The following is a 16,675-nucleotide window of genomic DNA, read 5'->3' on the forward strand; positions in this document are numbered from 1 at the left end:
GCTTCTTGAAAGGCAATCAAGCAACTGACCAGCACAGCTAATGTTTGCAGCATCCAGTGTCCATCAGGGAGGAACATGCTAGTCTAGAGGGTTACCGGGGATGTGTTCTTTCACTCATTATCACTCATTATCACCCTCTGCTCTGAGTGCATTTGAATGGGTGGCTACAAAGTGAGATGTTGAGAGAGCAGAATGAATTGCTGACACAGGTATAAAGGAAATTAATGCAGAAGAGACACTCTGTAAAGATTCTAAGGTATTTATGGGGACTACATGTACACAGAATTTCAAATAAACAGGATAAGCAATTGAGAATCGATCTTTGAAATCTATTATGTATTTTGTTTTACTATAGTTAAGCTTTACGACTTGCCCCTCCTTGACTTATTTATTGTAATTTGTGGCCTCACTAACCAATAGGGAGGCTTGGGCAAGGCACTGACAAGCTCAACTGTTACAAGAAAAGATAATATGTACAAGTAGCATCAGCTGCCTACACCTCTGGATCTACAGTACTTATTGTTTTTTTATGGAGAGTACCCTCTGTTTTTTGTGCTTATTGTGAATTGCTCTGGTTTGTGATTTTGGGTTTTTCAGACCAAACAACAAACTTTTATGATAAACTTTGAAAAATTGTGATGATCAATTGAAAAAAAGATACTGGGGTAGCCAGTATCAAAAACCTTGGTATCAGATTAAGGCCTCACACTGATGCAAATTCTATGTGGGTTTGATCTGATCCGAAAGGAATAGATTCGCATGTCATCTGAAAAAAACATTGTTTTTAATGAAGGCCATTTACATCTATGCAGTGCGATTCTAAAAAAGGGCCCTGTGTGAGTTCATTCCGATGTGGTGCGAATTTCATCTCCATAGACTTCAATGGGGACCAAATTGAAATCGCAATCCTGTGTTAACATCCATACGAATCCATCTGTATGAAGTCATTTGGAGGTAAGTTTGCACTGAAGCCAATCGGAAGCGATTTTGCATTGAAGTCAATGGGAGTTGGTTTTGCATTGACGGCACTGGGAGGCGATTTTGCACTGAAGTCAGTGGAATGTGATTTTGCATTGAAGTCAATGGGAGGCTTATCAGAATCACATCTGAACTGCTGAACAATTCACATCAAAATTGCACCTAACACAAAGAAGTCGCACTATGAATTCACACCAAACTCGCAGTCATAAAGGGTTGGAATTCGCATTGCATCAGTGTAAACCGGGCCTTATACTAAACGTTCTAAAAAATGCCATGCTTCCCCTTTATTATGTGACATTTGGAGGTATATTATGGAATTATGCTTAACATTTTTTTATTTTAACATTATTGATTTTGCTCGCTGATCATGTAATTGTATGAATATTGTATGTATGATGTGTATGAATGGTTTAGGTAGTATTATTTATTTGGTTGAAAGGGAAAGTGCATCATGTTTGGATTATTGTGATGGGTTTACAATAAACATCCATGGACACAAAACAGTAGCTGGGAAATCCATCCTGTAAGCAATAGTAGCATAAAATGTGCAGAATCATGCCTGTTGAGTATACATTTCCTGTGCAGATCCCTCTGGCGAGTTCATTATTTTAGAACAGAAGGAATTAGTAAAGTCCATGCAGGGTTTGTTCATAGACATACAGTACAATCCTCCTTAATTGACCATTATGAGCCATATCAGATAATGTTCATCTTATGTCATTTAAACAGGCATTTTGATAACTACACATAAACAGCTCTGAGGCACCCTGAAGACTAAAAGTAGCATATTGGTATATTTTCTGTAATGCAGCTATGGCCTTGGAAGCCAGATGGTGTTACAAGGCCAAGTATAATTTGTGCTGAAAAATACTGTTCATGTGCATTGCGATGTTCAGCTGGGGTATGAGGAGGACAGCCTAGGCATAAGTCACCCCTAGAACAATGGTCTCCTTGAATCACTGCCAGAAATATCAAATGTGAGGCTCACCATACACATTATATGAGGACCTACCTTAACTATCCAGTCGATTTGTATCCAGTGTGGTAGGCCATAGTACTACTTGAAACTTAAAAGGGAGTAAATTGTAATCTAATTTTGTTTTTCTTTAGAAGTTTCGCAGAAGAGTGCAGGAGTCCACTCAAGTGCTGAGGGAGCTGGAGATTTCTTTGAGGACAAATCATATAGGGTAAGTTTTATTTTTAAAAATACCTGGAGAAGAATCATTTACTCTACTACCTTCATCATGAATAGAAGAGAGGGATTTAATGCTGTAAACTGCCAAATGAACTGTGAAAATCTGTATACACGGGGCTGGAAAACCCACTCCCCGTTTCAAGCCATAACCACATGATGTGTCTTATGTAGGCCATAAACGATGTGAAAACCAAACAAAAATTCATGTGGATAGTCAAATCATTCCTTTTTTGCATTATTTATTTATGGTACTTATATAGCGCTGTCAATTTACGCAGCGCTTTACATATATATATATATATTGTACATTCACATCAGTCCCTAACCCTCAAGGGGCATACAATCTAACATACCTAATTTACATTCATACATACACATAGTAGGGACAATTTAGACAGGAGCCAATTAACATACCAGCATGTCTTTGGAGTGTGGGAGGAAACCAGAATACCCGGAGGAAACCCACGCAGGCACAGGGAGAACATGCAAACTCCAGGCAGGAGGTTCCATGGCTGGGATTTGAACCAACGACCCTAGTACTGCCAGGCGGAAGTGCTAACCATTTAGCCACTTTGCATCATTAATGTGCCACCTGCAACACACAATTTTTGTGCCGCAGTTGAAAGTGTCTGATCCAGCATGCGGTTTGTTTTTTTTTAGAAAAATGAAACCAATGATAGCACAATCGTATACACCATTTTTGTTTTTCAATCAACAGAATGTTCAGTTTTTGACTCGTCAATGGCCTGCGTTATTTGTGGTTTTATTTTTACTGACTGGGAGGATATAAAAAAAATAAAAATGATATAAAGGATAAAAAATTGTCAGTCAGTACTGTTCAATCACTTATTAGGAAGTGGAAAGTATGATCTCTTGATTCCAAGCCAAGGTCAGGTAGACCAAAAACGATTGCAGCCACAACTGCCAGAAGAATTGTTCGGTATACATAGAAAAACCCACAGGTCACCTCAGGAGAAATACAGGCTGCTTTGGAAAAAGACGGTGTGGTTGTTTCAAGGAGCACAATACGACGATACTTGAACAAAAACGAGCTCCATGGTCGAGTTGCCAGAGAGAAGCCTTTACTTTGCCAGTGCCACAAAAAACAGTGATGTGTGCCAAGATGTTGTTGGGCATATTGTAACCTTTTCTTTTTTTTTTTTGTGTGGGGCATTGGTTCGGTAAAGGCTTCTTTCTGGCAACTCGACCATGCAGCTCATTTTTGTGTAAGTATCATCGTATTGTGCTTCTTACAAAAAAAGAAAAACACATCTTTTTTCGGAGCAGCCTGTATTTCTCCTGAGGTTACCTGTGGGTTTTTCTTTGTATCCCAAACAATTCTTCTAGCAGTCGTGGGTTCAATCTCTCTTGCTCAACCTGACCTTGGCTTTGTATCAAGAGATCCTTGAATTTTCCACTTCTTAATAAGTGATTGAACAGTACTGACTGGCATATTCAAGGCTTTGGATATCTTTTGATATCCTTTTTCATCATTAAAAAGTTCCATTACCTTTACCTTGTTATGCAGTTCTGTTCTGCTCCCCATGGCTCACTGTCTAGCCTGCTCAGTGCATCCATGTGAGAGCTAACAAACCTATTGACTATTTATACACAGACACTAAATGTAATTTTAAAATCCACAGATGCGGGAAATTAACCTTTAATTGACATTCTAAGCTGTGTGTTACCTTGTGTGTCTGTACCAAGGCCAAACATTCCAGGATATGCAAACGTTTGATCAGGGCCATTTGGGTGATTTCTGTTATTATTATGATTTAAAAAGGAGCGAAGCAACTATGTGATAATAAATGGCTTCATATGATCACTAGACTTAAATAAAATACAGTTTTTTTGGCATGATCAGTCATATTTTCAATATTTTCATGATTTCTGCCAGGGTATGCAAACTTTTGAGCACAACTGTAGCACCAATAGCATCCCTAGACTTTGTGAACAGCAGGCAGCAGCAAAAGGGTCCTAGCCTAAAAAAGGGACACTAATGCAGCCACCAAATCTATGGACCATTAAGCTGCAAAAAATTACATGTTTGCTCTTGGGTTAGGTACACTTTAAACTGAGAGAATTCCTCATTTTCTGTTTCAGAAAAGTTTTCATAATTTACCTTTATGATTGGAAGGTTTGAACACGTAGACATTACCTGCAATTACATGTACTCCATAAACATTTGTTTGGCTTTATCCAGCCCCTGGTAGTGCAGGATATCCATCTGCAGGGTATTTATTAATTACATTTATTACATTTTTATAAGGTCTATAAGCACCAGTTTGATGTTGCCAGACTGGTGATCTAAGCAGTTTTCCGTGCCAAGGAAAGAGCGAATTTGGATGCCCGTTAAAGCCTGGTCATGTTACCCATTTGTGAGCCACTTCCTATAAACCTGAACATTAGGAGTTTAGTGAAATGGAAAAACCACATCTTCAAATAAGGATATTTTTAGCCAGACCGCAAAGTTTAGTCTACTTTTTCCATATGGATGAGCTTGTTGGGGCGAGTACACTCTATTCATCATTGCCGCTCCTATGTCACTGATATTTTACAATGTATAGGAGAAAAGGCATTCTCTAATGTTGATTTTGAAGGAGGATTTAGCTCAACAGAAGAAAGGTTGCTTTATAGGAAATATCTGATAATAGCATTTACAGTCTTGCATGTAAGGCTCCATGCACACTGGCTTAAAAAAAATTCTGCTCCTAGAGGAGTTTAGCGTTTTGCCTGTAGAAGCAACTAATGTTTTCCTATGTGTCCATACGCATTAGGTAGTCTAGAGGCTTTTTTAAGCTCAGCGTTGTTTAGCGGCAGAAAAAAAACCTTCTGTCCTAGGTTTTTGAGAGTATTTTTTTGGCAGAAAAAAAACGGTAAATGCTCCTAAAGATTAATACAAAAAAACATGCAAAGTTTTTTTTCTGCCAAGAGTACTGGCGATTTTTTAAGCCAGTGTACATGGAGCCTTAAAGTTTCCTATTGTGTAGCAGTATGCACTGAAACGAAAACTGTTGTTGTAATTGCTTATAAAGTGTTAGCTGGAGTTTGGCTTCAATTTGTTAGTGTATCTAAATCTGCTAGTACATCTAACACCCCCCCCTCCCAGAATGACAGTGCTGCTGTCCAGAGATGCCCCTGTGCTTATTCATCCAGAGTGGGGGCACTCTAATACAGGAGGTGTGTTACTGGCCAGATCACTAGGTGAAAATGGGAAAAAAGGCTTAAAAAGAAAACGAATGCATCAACACATCTTAAAGGTTTATAAGCTGCAATATAGTACATTTTTGGTTTTGGGTTTAATACTGCTTTAATTAGACATAATTGTTTTGCTTGATGTCACTGAAATTAGCATTGCCCTATATACACAGGGCAGATTTACTGAGCTGTCTGGCCCAGTGCCTGCCTTCTAGCAACCTAGGATGTTGTGCAGACCAGCCAGCAGCATCCTAGCAACCTAGGATGTTGTGCAGACCAGCCAGCAGCATCCTAGCAACCTAGGATGTTGTGCAGACCAGCCAGCTGCATCCTAGCAACCTAGGATGTTGTGCAGACCAGCCAGCAGCATCCTAGCAACCTAGGATGTTGTGCAGACCAGCCAGCAGCATCCTAGCAACCAGTGATGCATAACTGCATGAGAAGGTTGTAAAAAAAAGGCCACTTGGGGTGGCATCCAGAATGTCAATGCAATACAGAAAAACATGATCACAAGAAACGTCCAGCAGGTGTCCCTATTATCATGGTAACCCACTTACAATTTATCAAATAAGAAGCAGAAATGTGTCTTCTCCTTTTGGAGGATTATAGATGGGTTGCCACATATATAGGCCCAGCATATGAAGCATGGGGATGCAGTAAAAATGGCTGTCTCAGGTGGCATTTAACCTGTGCACACTCCGTCTGGGCCCCTATCTACCTCTGGGCGCCATGGCAGCTACATGGTTTGCTATGTCTGTAGTCATGCTGTTGACATCTTACCAGTCTTAATGAGGTCCCTGCTGGACTCTTTAATGTTTCTAAGAAATCTTTAAGAGGATTAGCCATTTTAATTGGACTGACCCTTTACTTTGATAAAGTAAATTTAGGATCACTTTGATCTCATAAACTAAAAAAATTATATTCCACGCTATAAAACAAGGGGTCTGTTGATTCAAAAGCATCAGCAAGCTGACATGTGCCGCCTTTTACGGCCTCAAAAGCCAACCTCTGTTACTTGCATGTCGCTTTTGTGGGCCTAGAGCAAATGCCTTTTCTGACCCTTTATTAAAACAGCCCAGATCACCCGGCAAATGATTACTAAGAACTTTCCTTGGTATGATTCTTTTCCTGGCAACACTGGAAACAATTCTGTATACAATTTGATCTTGGAACTTTTTAAAGAGCGATTTAGTCAGCTTGGTTGGAATGAACAGAACTTTGACTTTATAGCGGGACAGACTAACTATTCACAGTTGCAGCAAAACTCTTTCACAATTCCGCAATGGTGTTACAGCTGTGTTCCGCCCAGAGGCCAGTCCTGTTCTTGTAGACCTGTATCGGTATAGTAACATTATTCTTTATTTTTGAGTTTCTTCTGAATTTATCTTTCTAATTAGAATTCTGTTGTAACAGGTGGGTGAGGGAATTTCTCAATGAAGAAAACAAAGGACTGGATGTACTGGTGGAATATCTTTCCTTTGCACAATATGCAGTCACGTAAGTTAATTTAAAACCAATAAGACATATAAAATCACTTTGTGTGTTTTTTTTTTTTTTTGTGAAAAAAGTGCTTTGAGTAGACCTAGCTTAAAAAAAAATCTTCTAGATGTAAAAGCTCTGGCAAGATTATTCCTTTAAAATAAATCTTTAATCACTTCACTCTTCTAAAACACTTAAAAAATTCAAAAACCTATTGACCTCAAAAATAATTATATGTCAGGATCAGCTGCTAACTCTTAGTCAGATTTCTAATGGACCATGTCTGGTCCGATCAGCAGGCGATCCGTGAACAGATCGTCTGCTGAATCGGAGCAGAATGCAATGCATGTCACTTTTGTGACATCCATGTCTGTTCATTATTTTCTTACATTTAACCACTTCATCTTCACTTTCTAAATCCGAAACCATAGCTTTCGGAATCCATATTAGTTTAATAAGTGGACATTTAACTCCAATTACCTCCGATCCATCATGTTTAGGTCCATAAAAGTGTAAACAACCACAGACCTTTTCCATTTTTTTTTAATTTTTTTTTTTAAACCTGAACAGACTCAAGGATAAATGGATGTAAATGGCCACAATTCTGGCTGCCCATAGGAGTGACATCATTGACTAAATACGGTCATGTGAATATGTGGTCAATTACGTCACCTGGGAGACCCCGTCCCTTTGTACACAGCTGGCAGGTGCCATTCAGCAGGAATCAAGCAATGGGTTTGGATGTGTCAATGGGCAGCAGATTTTATTTTCTTTCAGAAGGTTCTTGGCTGTTGTTACAGATGTGGATCTGCATCGCCCTTGCATAGCCCTTACTCATTCACATAAGAAGGGGGAGCCAGTTTATGGAGGTACCCCTATTTTGAAAGGTGGCTTTCAGATTCTGATATGCCCCCTGTTTGCAGACCCCCACAATCACTGGGCCAGGGTTGTGGGGAAGAGACCCTTGTCCTCATCAACATGACAAGGTATCCCACCCCCATGTTGAGGGCTTGTGACCTGCTATGATTCAGGAGGGGGCTGGTCAGGAAACGGGATGGGGGGGTGGGGGAGGAGAAACATACCCCCTCTTTCCTGAACTCCCAGGTTACATGCATGGATAAGGAATATGGAGTTTGGACCCCATTTTATTTTTTTTACACCATCCCCCCTGTCTATTTATTTTCATCTTTTGGCTGGGAATCCCCTCATCTCCTGATAAGGGGACAGCTACACAAATTTGGAATTACAATCATTTTTGTCCCAGCAGCTATGATATCCCCAAAAAATACAAAAGGCGAATGTCTACAGCAGGGACACAGATATCAACATAAAGCCTGAGAGAGGCTTTAACTATTTTTACACTATTACAAAAAATAAATTAAAAGGTTAGTTCATCTCTGCAGTAAAATTCACTATGCAGCCAGGGGTGCCCTGTTTAAAAGTACATGGCATCCTTGACTGCACAGTGTATTTTACTGCAAAGGTAAACTAACCAATGGCACAATGGCCTGTCACTCCAGGCTCCCTGTAGTTCTGCCATTGGGGCAAATCTGCAGGGGGAGGCGGGCTGATTATGCAGGTATATTCATTGGTTGGCTGCATCTGGAGTGGTAGGATGATAAGTTGCGCACTGTTCATTTTAGTTTTCACAGCAGTGGGAGGAGTAAATAAGGTGAACTTCATAAGAAAGTCCACACAAAACACAAAGATAATAGGGTGGATTTACTAAAGGCAAATAGACTGTGCACCTTGCAAGTGCAGTTGCTCCAGAGCCTAATAAATGAGGGGAAAGTCTGCTGACTTTCATCCAATTATGTGCTGTTTTCTTTATTTTCCTTGCATATGATTGGGTATTCTTTACAAAGTGAAGCTTCATCTCATTTACTAATCTCTAGGCAACTGCACTTGCAAAGTGCACAGTCTAGTTGCCTTTAGTAAATCAACCCCAATGAGGAACACCGATGCAGTGATAGAAGCTGTGATCATCAAAGGCACCTAGAGATCGAACATTTATAATCTAGGCCTGTTATTTGTGTGCATTCCATTTTCCTCTTCTTAAAATAAAAAATTGGCAGCAGCCACTGCATTATTCACTTTCCAGAAATCTGCCATGATGGAAAAATTCCATTTTTAATGGAATTACTAGCATTTGAAAATGGCACACAGCACAAAGGCCCCCTTGTCTGCAGATAGCTGTGTATGAGTAAACATAACCCAACATGCCATTTGGTCACTGGGACGGAGACAAAATTAATTAGCGAAAATCGAATAAAGTTGTGTGTTATGCCTCTTTTTCTGAGAAGTCACAATGGATAAAGTCCAGTGTACACTCATAATTGACAATTACTGAACGGTTGCAGTAAATCTACATGGAGGAAAAGCAATAGGTTTTTTAATGAGCCAGTGCAAAGAACAAAGCCCAGTAATCCCTAGCAACCAATCAGGGTACAGTTTACTGTCATGAAATTGGTTACTGTCATAGTTCTGATTGGTTGCTGTACTTTGCTTTGCTAAGAGGATTAAATAGGTACTCTGCCTCACTAAACAGGATTTACAGCCTACAGGGGCTAACATCAAAATGGTTGTCCACTTGTACACTGCTCAAAAAAATAAAGGAACACTTTGCAAACACATCATATCTCAATGGGGAAAAATATCTTGCTGGATATCTATACTGATATGGACTGGGTAATGTGTTAGGAATGTAAGGATGCTCCATTGTTTGATGGAAATGAAAATTATCAACCTACAGAGGACTGAATTCAAAGACACCCCAAAAATCAAAGTGAAAAAAATGATGCAGCAGGCTAGTCCATTTTGCTGAAATTTAATTGCAGCAACTCAAAATGGTACTCAGTAGTTTGTATGACCCCCACGTGCTTGTATGCATGCCTGACAACATCGGGGGAATGCTCCTAATGAGACGATGGATGGTGTGCTGGGGTATTTCTTCTCAGATCTGGATCAGGGCATCTCTGAGCTCCTGGACAGTCTAAGGTGCAACCTGGTGGTATTGGATGAACCAAAACATGATATCCCAGAGGTGTTCTATTGAATTTAGGTCAGGTGACTGTGGGGGCCATTCAGTGGTATCAATTCCTTCATCCTCCAGGAACTGCCTGCATACTCTCACCACATGAAGCTGGGCATTGTCGTGCACCAGGAGTAACCCAGGACCCAGTGCACCAGCGTAGGGTCTGGCAATGGGTCCAAGGATTTCATCCCGATACCTAATGGCAGTCGGGGTGCCATTGTCTAGCCTGTAGAGGTCTGTGCATGCCTTCATGGATATCCCTCCCCAGACCATCACTGACCCACCACAAAAACGCTCATGCTGAACAATATTACAGGCAGCATAACATTCTCCATGTCTTTTCCAGACCCTTCCATGTCTGTCACATGTGCTCAGGGTGAACCTGCTGTCATCAGTGAAAAGCACAGGGCACCAGTGGTGGACCTGCCAATTCTGGTGTTCAATGGCAAATGCCATCGAGCTCTATGGTGCCAGGCAGTGAGCACAGGGCCCACTAGAGGACGTCAATCCCTCAGGCACTCAGGCCACCCTCATGAAGTCTGTTTCTGATTGTTTGGTTAGAGACATTCACACTAGTGGCCTGCTGGAGGTAATTTTGTAGGGCTCTGGCAGTGCTCATCCTATTGCTCCTTGCACAAAGGAGCAGATACGGGTCCTGCTGAGGGGTTCAGGACCTTCTACTGCCCTGTCCAGCTCTCCTAGAGTAACTACCTGTCTCCTGTAATCTCCTCCATGCTCTTGAGACTGTGCTGGGAGACACAGCAAACCTTTTGGCAATGGCATGTATAGATGTGCCATCCTGGTGGAATTGGACTGCCCGTGTAACCTGTAGGGTCCAGGTATTGCCTCATGCTATGGTAGTGACACTGACCCTAGCCAAATGCAAAACTAGTGAAAAACAGTCAAAAAAGATGAGTAGGGAAAAAATGTCAATGGCCTCCACCTGTAAAACCATTCCTGTTTTGGGGATCGTCTCATTGTTGCCCATCTAGTGCACCTGTTGTTAATTTCACTAACACTAAAGCAGCTGAAACTGATTAACATCCCCCTCTGTTACTTAACTGACCAGATCAATATCCCAGGAGTTTAATTTACTTGATGCTATACTCTGATTAAAAAGTGTTCCTTTAATTTTTTTGCAGTGTATATTTACAAACTGTGTCAACAAAGGTTTAAAAACATTAATAGACACTGATAAGTTCATATGCTTTAAAATTATCTCTTTTACTAATATCTAAAAAAAAAGAAAGTTGCTATTTCCACCTAAATAATAATGCTACTTAGAGCAGGGTTTCTCAATCAGGGTTCCTCCAGAAATAAGCTATCTGTAAGTGGTAGATTCTTCCCAATGACCACAAATGTAAGGAGCATTCTTCTCTCTAACCATCACACTAATGTATCATGAGCTGTAGATGTAGTAATTTTTAACAGGGGTTCCCTGAGTTCCCAAAAAGTTATTTCAAAGGTTCCTCTGTGTTGAAAAGGTTTGGAAAGGATGACTTAGACATATAAAGCGTGGTTTTCCATGGAACAAGTGAGGTTTTCATAAGAAATTAGGGCCCCCTCGTACACCAAAAAAAGGACAACTTGAAAGTTAAAGGAGAAGTACAGCTAACGCTTTTTTGGCTGTAGTTCTCCTGTGGATAACAGGAGTGCAGTTCGTTCTGCACTCCTGTGACCCGTTTTCAGCTGGCAGCGGACCGAAGTCTGCTGTCGGCTGATGTCACTCAGCCGGTCCAGGTTGGGGAAAGATCCTGACTTCAGAGTCAGGATCCACCACAGTGTTTGGAGGAGCACCTGGCTCAGCCTCTCAACGAAGCGCTGAGAGCCTGAGCCAGCTACTTCCTCCCCCTCCACAGCCTAGCGCTCCTGTCAGTGCTGGGGGGGCTAAGCAGACAGCGATGACTGACAGTCCCGCTGTCTGTTCAGAGTGGCTGTGAGAACTCAGTGATCAGCGGTCATGTAATTGGGGGGGACAGATGCAGCATCGGACCGATGTTGCATCCACCTAAGTAAGTATAAATAGGGAAAAAAAGAGCCCCACTTCTCTATTAAAGGATGCCTTTCTGACCATGTTTCTTGTTACACCCATATTTAGGGGGGGTCCAAAAGTCTTTAACCAACCCCCCCTTCCCAATTACCTGAATCACAGACTGCTTCCACCCACCAGCTCCTGTCATTTCTTAAATTTGGTGTGGCTGTATCCACACAGCCCATCATTCATTGAAAATAATCTGTGCAGTAGGACTTGTAGTTCTTAATGGAGCACAAGTGTAAGCACACCACTGTACTTGTAGTCCATTGATACTTCCTCCAAACCCATAACTGGAGGTATGGACCTGCAGTTGGAGGAGTAGTCTGCAGGAGCCAGAGCATTTTACCTGCGATCTACAGGTGCAAGATGCAATGACTTTTATAAAAACGTAGGGGGAAAATAGTAAATACATTTACCTTATCCCCAGCTTTCACCCTTATCACCTAGGGGAGGGTGATACCAAGCTCCTTCCAAAAAGATCTTGGGAATGCTGAATGTACAAATTTTTGTAAAAACATGATACTGCACTGTGCTGCAGCATCTTTCCATGAGATTTGGAATACTCGGGATCTCACTGGAAGGATAGTAATGTCACCCCCTGCAGTGCAGAAGAGTGACGGGCTAAGGTACATTTATTTAATGCACTTTTTTTACCCGTAAGCTTTTTTTTTTTTTTTTTTTTACGTACATGCAGCAATTTTCCATGGACTTTACTTGTTAGTGCAAGTTCTGCTTTAAGATAGAATTCACTTTTTAAAGTCAAATTGCACCTGTGTAATTTGGAATCATCTTTCCATTTTCATGTATTGATTTATATTCCTTAGGTTTGATTTTGAGTGTCTGGAGAATAATGTAGAAAACAATGTTGACAAGTCGAAACATTGGAGCCGGTCCATTGAGGACTTACATAGAGGTGGCAACCTACCTTCTCCTGTTGGGAATAGTATTACTCGGTCAGGCAGACATTCTACCTTAAGGTAAGTTAGTTGAGGCAATTCTATATGTATATATGAGATGTTGCATGTTTTTTACTGTGGTAGGTTGGATTTTAGAAAAAATACCTAATTGCACCCAAGATCTACAACAAAAGTGAAAAGGATAACTGCAGCAACTGGTGTCTGCCTTATATAATGTCCTTGAATATAGCATTTGTTCATGAAAGATGGATACAACCAGCCTCACTTGTATCTAGGAGTGTTGAGGGGTTTACAAGGGGATGTGATCAATGAGGACAGGAAGAAAAACAAGGTTATCCCTTATATCATTTCTTAGCAGGTACAGACCGTCAATGGGGTTGATTTAATAAAACTGGTGCATTCAGAATCTGGTACAACTGTGCATGGTAGCCAATCAGCTTCAGCTTGTTCGGTTAAGCTTTGGCAATAAAACCTGGAAGCTGATTTATTTATTTATTCCAGGTACTTATATAGCGCCGTCAATTTACGCAGGACTTTTACATATATATTGTACATTCACATCAGTCCCTAACCCTCAAGGGGCGTACAATCTAAGGTTCCTAACTCACATTCATACGTACACATACTAGGGCCAATTTGGACAGGAGCCAATTAACCTACCAGCATGTCTTTGGTTTCTATGCAGAGTTGCACCAGATTTTGCATTCCCTAGTTTTAGTAAATAATCCTCAACGTATCGCACAGCTCTATATGCAGAATTTGTTTCATAACCAGATTTATTATGATCAAGCAAATCCTTATAATACATCTTGCCTTTGATATTCCTATATCAAAGGCAAGTATTTTTAGCATTTAATGCAGGAATAAGCATTCTTACAGTGAGTTCTAACCATGTGAAACCGTCTCTCAAGCGAATTTTAAAGCAAATGCTCAAAAAAATACTCAATACCATTATTTAGTAGTAAGTAGAAATGTAAACAAAAGTCACTTAGACTATCATGCTAATGTTAAAGAATATGTTATTCCAATATTTCATATTCCTGATATGTGCTTGTTGCACCATGTACTTATGTAAAAAGAATCCTTTTCTCTATTGCTTCATGTGTGGGAAATACCTGGTGATCTTGCCAGTCCCCCCTGCTTTCCTATTTTAAACTGGCCACACTAGACATAGAAGCACACCCATCCCAGCATGGTCGGTTTTCTGCCAGCAAAGGGAGCTGACATGCCCCACCCACAGAGCCATTCAATGGGAAGATCAGTCTACTGCTGTTTCTCCAACACTACATCTCCAAACTCCTTATGCAGCAGAGAACAGATATTACTTGATCATTTATTTAAAAAAAAGAGAGAAAAAAGGGTATTTATAATGTTTTTTTGGGATATACACACAACATGTTTTGCCTTTCTTTTCTATTTTATACTGAATAGGTTGTTTTACAAGGTGAGGGTTCACTTATACTTTAAAATATAATGACTCTGTCAGGTTTAAGGTGATATAATCTCTAGACACTAATAAGAATTTACCGCTTCCCATTCTGTTTTTAGCAGAGTAGATTATGATTGGTTGCTGTGCGCTGTTTCACTTTGCAAAGCGCTCTTTGCACTTTAGAAACCTTTTTTTAAATTTTTGTATAAAGTGGGAAAGCGTTAAGCTGGCAAAACATATCATTGATTGTCTCTATACAATCTCTTTTATATTTACCAAAACCAAGTAATTTGGTGGTCTATCTAAACAGGTCATTCTATTTGTATCCAGTCAAATTGGTCCTTGCACTACATAGTTGTCGGTAGACTGAAAGAGTGTCCCAATATCAATTGGAGACATTTCTTACTTTTTGTCGTAGTGACTCTATTGAACATGTGGGGGGATCTTTCTAATAGAGACATCATTAACTACCCAACAGTGGTTCTAACTCCTCTCCACACTGTCTGAAGTTAAAAAGAGCTTTGCCTGGCTTCTACCTTTAAATATAATTGTTTTTATGGCTGCCATAAACTCCTAACTTACATTCTGCAAGACTTGTGAGCACTAAATTATTTGAAGAGACAGCACGTGCAAATAAGACTCCATTACTAGTTTACATTGCTGTGTAAGTGTAAAATCAATAGACCTGTCGGAGGGTTTGCTGATGTATGGAAACCATGTATTGACTGGATATGGCTTGACTTCTATAAACTGCAGTGCAGCAGAGATCACATGATGATTAACAGGGATAGTTTACAGTGCAGTCACAACAGATGTTAGACACTTATTATATGGATTGTCTGCTGCTTTGATTTTAGAGAGAAAATGTCACTAACCAATTCATATATTTATCGCGTGAGGTTTATTAGCGTTCTTCCAAGTATTGCCATTATAGCTTTCCCAGCATTCAGTGCTAGACGATCATTGATTAGATGATGTCTGTTACATTTTTCTTAACAGTCTGCAGCGGAGAACTACTTTGCAGTATGTAGTTAAAACTCTGAAAGAGAAGAAGGGATTTCTGGGTAATGGCGTCTTGCATGTCAGGTCTTTGCATGAGTGCCTGCACTCTCCAACCCATTTATGGGGTTACCAGACCTCACTGGGAGCGGTGGTTTTGGTTTGTATTTGAAGTGCAGCAGTAGGGACTTCAGATAAGGTCCAGCAGACTAAAATGGAGACATCCATGGGCCATTGTTTTGGTTCAGCAAAGTCCTTGAGAACTTTTTAAAAACTTAAAAAAAATCATCAAACAACATGGATGGGGGCACAAGGCTAGACATGGACAAGTTGTTTCTTCATTTAGGCGTCATATGGAAGCTGGGTGGCAGTCAGCTCCTGAATACTCAATCATATGCAAGGAAAATAACATTTTTGCTTACACATGATTAGATGATGGAAGACAGCAGAGTTTCCCCTCATTTACTAAGCGCTGGAGCAACTGTCTTATATATATATAGCAGAGCACATAACGTGGGAGCAGAGCACAATACTTGGAAACAGGGCAGATTATAGGCCACACAGTAGGGCATTTTACATGGTAGTGGGAGCAGGGCACATGATGTGGGAGCAGGGCACATTACATGAGAGCAAGACACATTACATGAGAGTAGGGCACATTATATGGGAACAGGGCACATTATAGGGAGCACAGCAAGGCACATTACATGGGAGCAGGCTCATTACAATACACACAGCACGGCACATTACGTGGGAGCAGGACACATTAATTGGGGCAGGGCACATTACAGGGGAACAGGGCACTTTAAATGGGACACACATCAGGGCACAGTACATGGAGCACACAGCAGGGCATACATCATGGCACAGTACATGGAGCACACAGCAGGGCAAACATCATGGCACAGTACATGGAGCACACAGCAGGGCAAACATCATGGCACAGTACATGGAGCACACAGCAGGGCACATTATATGGGAGCAGGACACATTACATGGGGGCAGAGCACATTACAGGGGAACAGGACATATTGTGGGGCACATTAAATGGGACCCACATCAGGGAACAGTACATGGAGCACACAGCAGGGCATAAATCATGGCACAGTACATGGGGCACACAGCAGGCCACATTACAGTAGCAGAGGTTTCTTTCAAATGCAGAGCATGTCAGGGAAGGAGCTTTGATTGCTCTCCTCTGGTGTGCTGTTCCCTGCCAGCCCCTATTTGTCTCCTGTCCATCCCAGGTGATGTCAAATGCAAGTACCTGGGATATACAGGAGGGGAGGAGAGACCGGCGAGTAACAGCATGTCATAGCCAACTCTATCACAGCCACTTCCCTGCCTAGCTCTGCATGTGTCTGCAATGGGGATGTGATCTACCTGTCAGCTGCCTATGACTGACAGA

At 41.0% G+C, this 16,675-nt stretch overlaps 1 protein-coding gene across 9 annotated transcripts in view; it reads left to right on the plus strand.

Annotated features, from left to right (window-relative positions):
- FMNL2 (formin like 2) overlaps window positions 1-16,675 on the plus strand; it is a 334,121-nt gene that overhangs the window by 195,919 nt on the left and 121,527 nt on the right. For 8 of the 9 annotated variants that reach the window (XM_089659530.1, XM_089659522.1, XM_089659550.1 and 5 more), the window contains exons 4-6: window positions 2,092-2,168; window positions 6,788-6,871; window positions 12,747-12,899. In XM_089659530.1, coding sequence (XP_089515656.1) covers window positions 2,092-2,168; window positions 6,788-6,871; window positions 12,747-12,899 — 314 coding nt within the window. The remainder of the gene's footprint in view (window positions 1-2,091; window positions 2,169-6,787; window positions 6,872-12,746; window positions 12,900-16,675) is intronic. The other variant, XM_089659513.1, reaches the window with a different exon arrangement.

This window comes from Staurois parvus, unplaced genomic scaffold, assembly GCF_062004578.1.
Source record: "Staurois parvus isolate SC_StPar_1 unplaced genomic scaffold, SC_StPar_1.0 ptg000031l, whole genome shotgun sequence".
Classification (NCBI taxonomy): Eukaryota; Metazoa; Chordata; class Amphibia; order Anura; family Ranidae; genus Staurois; species Staurois parvus.